Source organism: Arachis duranensis, chromosome 10 (genome assembly GCF_000817695.3).
Source record: "Arachis duranensis cultivar V14167 chromosome 10, aradu.V14167.gnm2.J7QH, whole genome shotgun sequence".
NCBI lineage: Eukaryota > Viridiplantae > Streptophyta > Magnoliopsida > Fabales > Fabaceae > Arachis > Arachis duranensis.
Window position 1 is genome coordinate 75708452 of NC_029781.3, and position 6517 is coordinate 75714968.

The following is a 6517-nucleotide window of genomic DNA, read 5'->3' on the forward strand; positions in this document are numbered from 1 at the left end:
AAACTAGAAAAAGTCTTGATTATGACTATAGTCTTGATGAGTTGGACTTTGATGAAGAGTGGATTGTTGCTGATGAAAATGGAGAAGAAGAAGATTTTTAGATGCTCTAATTCCAGATCCTGATTTAAATGATGGAGCAAGTGGTAATAGAGTTGTTAGTGCCTCTAAGAATCCTTTGGAAATTCCTTATCTTGATGATGATGAGTTTGAAGAACTTCTCCAAGGACCTCTTCCTTCTGCTCCTAATAATGATGAAGATGGTAACATAGAAGTTTGTGAAACTCATGAAGATTTTATGATTGATGAAAAATAGAATGATTATTAAATAACTTGTTTAGATTTTAGTTAATTAGTTGTTCATTCTAGTAGTTTGATTGGTTTATTTGCCACTTGAATTTATTTTAGTGTCATGTCACTACAAGATACATGGCAAATAGCGGCCGCGAATTACCAGCCGTTTCTGGAATCGCCACCAATTAACGGAATAGCAGCGGTGATGGTAGTGTGCACCTGAAGTGTTGCTGACTGATGAGATCAATGGTGTTTTTGTCTCCCAACCACCTCAAAGAACATATTTTTGGATTGTCTAATAAAATGTTTGGCAAAAAATAGAAGGGGCCATTCTTTAACTTTTCACTCGAACCCTAGGAGAGGAAAGGCGCCAATCACCTTCTCTAAGATATCCTGCTGCTGTGACTCATTCCCTCCGTCAGTTACAGCAACTTTGTCCTTGTCGTCGTACTTCTCTTTCACTAATGTGCTCCCTACGCCGTCTAGCTTGATCCCGCGAAAGAAAAATGAAAGTGGTCATCCAAGTCACCTCAATCTGTGGTGCACGTCCGTGACATCGTCGGCGTCCGTCCCAGTGTCGTCGTCGGCACCCTCCCCACTCCCCTGTTGTGTGCTGCTCGATCGCTCCCTCTCCCCTCTCTCTGGTTCGTTCTTCCCCTTTCTCCTTTTTTCCCAATTTAATTCTACCCCAATTTTGTTGCTTCCAATTTTGCCCCAATTGTATAACTATACAGAATCAAGAAAAAAATTAAGCTTCTATCTACATCATCTAACATGGTGTTGTTGTTAGATTCTATGTATAACATGCTGGTGGTATTAGATTCTGTGTATAGAAAGCTTTTTGAAATGCGTCAAATTTGAGGTTCCGAGTTTGAACTTTGAACCAGAGTTATATTTTCTGTTCTTACGTGTTTTTTTTTGTATTAAAATTATTAGCTGAAAAGAGAATTTTATTACATTAAGCAGGAGCTAGATGCTGGACCCCAATTTCAATAATAGTAGTTATCATTGCAACATGTTCTAACTCAATATTTTGAGTTTACTAGCAAAGATATAATTGACTTAGGTCGACCCATGTCAGTTTTTAAGGATTTCAGTTCAACATGCAAGTTAGATAAGACGGTATTAATGAATTCTTAAAACAAAGAACTCTCTTTGATAAAAATCTACATTGCTGGGTCTAATGTGTAAGCAAGGAAGCATAGAGTATAAGGAAATAGTGACTACTCTTCATCGTTTAGCATTCTTAATGAAAATCAATGGGACTAATTAATAGGCTTAGCACTATGCATTCATATTTAGAAACCCTGTTAAGTGAATGTCAGCATGTTCAAAAGAATGTACGAGTCTTATAGTTCAGGTGATGAGATTAAACTTATTTTATAAGAGGTTATAAAGAAGGGAGAGTGGATGTATGGTTATATTAATTTGTTAATTCTATGCTTTACTCTCAATCTCTGTTTGTGCATAATTTCTTCAGCTCAAGTGTCATTCATCTTTGTTACTTTGTAATTTGATATTGGAATCCATTAGGTATCTATTTATTTATTTATAAATTATTAAAGCTTAGTTTTTTTTTTTGTTTAATAATGATGGGTTTGTGTGTTTGAGTTGTTAGATATGCCAAAATACAGAGGTCTAACTAAGTTATACTTTGAAGAACAACTATCATCTGAGGTACAACTAATAATTATATGTGCATTTAGTATTGTTTAATTTGATGAATTACAAAATTGAATAATGTATAAATAAAATTAGGAAAAGGTTATAAGAATGGAATATCATGCATTTGAAAGCAGCAATGTGTTCTGCATTAGACTCACCTTTGTCCCTAAAAAGAAAACGGGCATCGAAATGGAAGAAGAAGATGATTATGGTTGAATCATTGCTTTTGTTCACAATGAAGATATTGACTTATCACAAGTAGGAACTACTTCTTCTTAATTATGTTCTATGCCGCCACGTATTATAATAATAATAATAATAATAATAATAATAATAATTGCATGAATGCAGAAGTTAAGTGGTGAGGCAGTTGCCAAGATTACATTGCCATGCTGAGTTTGTTACGGCTTTCATGGAGTTTTCATGCCAATCTCTTTTCAGCCCCTAACTCCTTCATTATAGCTTTATTTACATTATGTATATATGTCATTGCTTTTTAGTCATCATATTATACATTTAATATAATAAGGTCAACACAATGCAATGTTTGAATATCATTATATTTCAATCACTATAATGTCAATATTAGAATAGTTAAGGTTCCATTCCAAGATGTTAAAGAGAGATGAAAGAGTCAAAGTTAGTTAGAGTAATAGCAAGTTAGTTAAGAATTCTTTTTTTAGTTAGTGCTAAAGTAGTCAACTTTTCTTTTTGGTCCTTTGAGTATATATAGTCTGACAGAGTAGATCACCTTGATTTTTACCAGAAATTTATTTTTAACTTATTATGATATTACTGAACCCAAAGGATCAGAGTTTCTGAGTTTTCACTTTTCAGATGATCTTTTTTGTAAACTTATACTTTAAGTAATTAGTATTAGTCTTGTCTAGCTCTACTGTGTTATATGGTAGTACTTGAAATATGTTTATTGCTTATATTAGTCTAGTTTAAATGCAGCCATCATCAATTCCTCATCATGGTATTATTTATATAATTTAGATTTGCTAGTGCTTGCTCTTTTTTCGATTAGTGTTACACCTTGTGTATTGTATTATCAAGAATTCTTTAATCTCTTCTGATAATTGTACTAAAAATCAATTGATTCTGTCTCTAATTTCTTCTGCCAATTGTTTGATAGATGGACCACCTTGATGGTTGCTCATTCATGGAATAGAAATTGGCTTGAAGACATCTTAAAAGAACCTCCATCAGAGAACTTAAAAGTTCCTCCTTCACTATATCTCTCTCTTCCACTCATGAGCATTGTAAAAATTGCTAGGTATGTGTTCATAGAACTATCCTAACTAACCTTGGGAGATTCAACCAATATAGACATTTTTATTTTATATGTACATTTTTCAGAGCAAACATTAGTCTTGAGAATACTGCAGAAGTTTAACATTAAATTTTATCCACTTGATTGTGTTAAGCTACTTATCTATGCCTCAAACTTTGTATATTCTATGGCTTACCAATACTAATCTACCTTTCTTTAGTATTTATGCATAACAGAGAATGTGGATGGAAGACAAATAAAGCATTTGATTCATTAATTAAATTTTTTTTAAAGAAAATAGGTTATAGTAAAGAAAAATGGTCTAAATTATTGTAATTAGTCTGTTTTTTTATATGCCCAAGTATGAAATTGCGGCAGTTCAAAACTGTCGCAGTTTTTTTAAAATACCCTACATAGATTTGCGGCGGTTTTAAAACCGCCGCAATTTTTTTTTAAAATCCACAGACCAAATAGCGGTGGTTTTGCAATCGCCGCAAAATCGGTTATCTGATTTATGGCGGTTGTGCCATCGGTTCGGTAGAACTGCCGTAAAATCATATTACCACCCCCTAATAGGCGACGCTTAACAAACCGCTGGAATTTCGTTTCGCAACCGCCGCAAATCCCTATATGAACTGCTACAATTTCCCGCTTCCTTTGTAGTGTATGAACTTACGAGTTGTGAATTTGCGTTTTGATTCGTAAATTTGTGTTGAATTGTGACTTTTGACTTGTTATGGTATATATATATTAGTTATAATTTTATGGGTAATTTAGCTTATTTGAGATTTATTTTATTATTTGTAAAATTAGTTTTTGCTATTAAATTTTTCTAAATTTTTATATTTTACGAGTTATATTTACGTTCCATCTTACGATTTAACGAATTATGATTTTGAGTTAGCTTAACGAGTCGAGGTAAAAACTACGAGTTCACTACCTTGCATATAGGTCTTTATAAGCGATAGTTTGAATCAAGTATTAAAAAAACTCGTGTTTTCCGTGTTTACAAATATCAAATACTTATTTGTAATTAAATTTAATAAAAAAATTATTTAACTTCAAAATAAAAGTTAAAATTTATTTCTCATTTTCTCTAAAAGTTAACCTGGTCCATTGGAAACAAGAAATTTGATAAAAAAAATGGGAAAGTACGAGGAGCCAATGGAATATTTATACAATGTATACAATGGAGGTTTATAGAGTATTAGAGATATAATCATTAGTGTTACTTTTTCCCATCAGCTGAAGCTTTTGGGATGAGTGGTATCATGACATGGTATTAGAGCGCTAGATTCGAAAGGTCAAGAGTTTGATCCTTGGTGAACCCCAAAATTAGTTTAATTTTTTGGAAAGATGTTTATTATCCATTGTACTCGGATAGTTATTCTCCATTGTACACATTGTACAAATAGTCCATTGTCTCTCTAGCGGGATCCAAAAAAATATAAAGTTCTCCAGCATTTCATTCTGTAGATGCTTAAGCTTTAAATTGGATAATTGATGGTGCGTCTCACTAAATAGTTTTGTGCCACTATCTGGAATGAACAGAGACGACAAATAGCCACGCGTTGACTCCAACAGTGAGTTAGCGCACTTCCTTAGAAGTATTTATCCTTCAATACCTTCTTATTATATCTAGAGTTATATATAACTTATAATGTTAATAATTATAATTAATTAAAGAATTGGATGAAGGTAATTAATTAAAGTAAAAATAACTGCCTACTACAAAACCTTCAATTCAATTCTCAGCCTTCTCTAGATAAACAAATAATCTACATACATAGAAACATATTTGTTTGTAGCGGTAATTGACATGAAAGTAGTAGTGTCTAGGAATTAGAGGATGATGAGTTTGCAGTAAGAGCATGGAGGGACCAATTAATATCATTAGAATGAAAGATGGAGAATGGAGAAGTAGTGTAGTAGGAGTTAGAAGAAGGGATTTGGTGATTGTGAACACCGTCATAACTTGTTAACACATAGCTCCTGTCTTCTGCATCCCTTTCCACTCTTTTCTTCACACCGCATCCTACACTCGAGCACTTGTAATAGTTCCTGCAAACATTTTTTTTTGTTAACTCATAACAAAACTTTAAGATACTACTATGTACTTACCATAGTAGGAGTTCATATATACAAGCCAAACACGATTTTACAATACGTATGTAATATGGAAACGATAGTAACTTTGGACGAGCAATTAATCAATGGTTGAAAATGAGTCGGGTCAACTTGAATTTTGATCTAGACAAATTTGTCTCCTATATTGAATATATGACTCAAGTTTAAGCCTTTATTTTGTATAGGCTAATTTTTAAACTCGAACTTAATCTATATAAAAGTTCGACAATAAACCTACAGGCTTATTTAAAAGCCTGTTTTATAGATTATAACTCAAAATAATTAAAAAAATTTAATTGATTTTATATATATTTTAAAATTTATAATTCATAATTTATAAATAATAATTTATTTATATATCAATTATATTATATTAGTAAAATATCATAACTGTAACTATAATTAGACTATAGTCTATAAACAACTTTTTTCAACAACATTTGTTTTTTAGTCTTGACTGCTCATTTGTTTTTTGTTTTTAATTTGGGTTTATTGTAAATAAGCAATTATAATTTGGCTTTTATTTTGAATTTAATTTTAATTGAGTAGCTGAATTTCCAAACTAAGAATAATTTAATTTATAAAAATAGTATTTTGATAAGTTTATGATTTAATTTTTTTAACTAATAGACTTTACAAAATATCTAAGCCTAACATGTTTAACAAAATAAAAACTCCAGAGGCCAATAATTTTTAATAATTTTAGCCATCATTCAATAAATAAATTTTATTGATTCATGCGTAAATTTTAAAAAATATAAATATAAATTATATTGATGTATATATATAAATTTTAATAAATATAAATATAAATTATATATTTTTTGTGTATAATATCTACAACTTTAGATATAAATTATTACTAACTAAATTCAGATCCAAAATAATAATTTATTAATCACATAGCATTGCTGCTAACAAAATAAGCCGAATTAAACTAAACCTAAATCGAGTTCAAGCATGAGCTCCTTATGAATAATCCAGCTTAATTCCACCCCTAATCTTAAATGAGTAAAATTTACATACACCTTCTATGAGTTCGGATGTATATTTTTCGCAACATACACTTCAAACTCAACATGTACACATCTCTTAATAGGATAAAAATAGAATAAATTTTAACAACATATAATAATTACCATATTAATTATATATTAA

At 30.9% G+C, this 6517-nt stretch overlaps 1 protein-coding gene across 1 annotated transcript in view; it reads right to left on the reverse strand.

Moving 5' to 3' along the window:
• Positions 1–4676: 4676 nt before the first annotated feature.
• The window catches only part of LOC107470306 (probable WRKY transcription factor 50), a 2984-nt gene continuing 1143 nt past the window's right edge, over positions 4677–6517 (reverse strand). Inside the window, exon 3 of the mRNA XM_021133586.2 lies at positions 4677–5293. Coding sequence (XP_020989245.1) covers positions 5068–5293 — 226 coding nt within the window. The 3' untranslated portion in view covers positions 4677–5067. The remainder of the gene's footprint in view (positions 5294–6517) is intronic.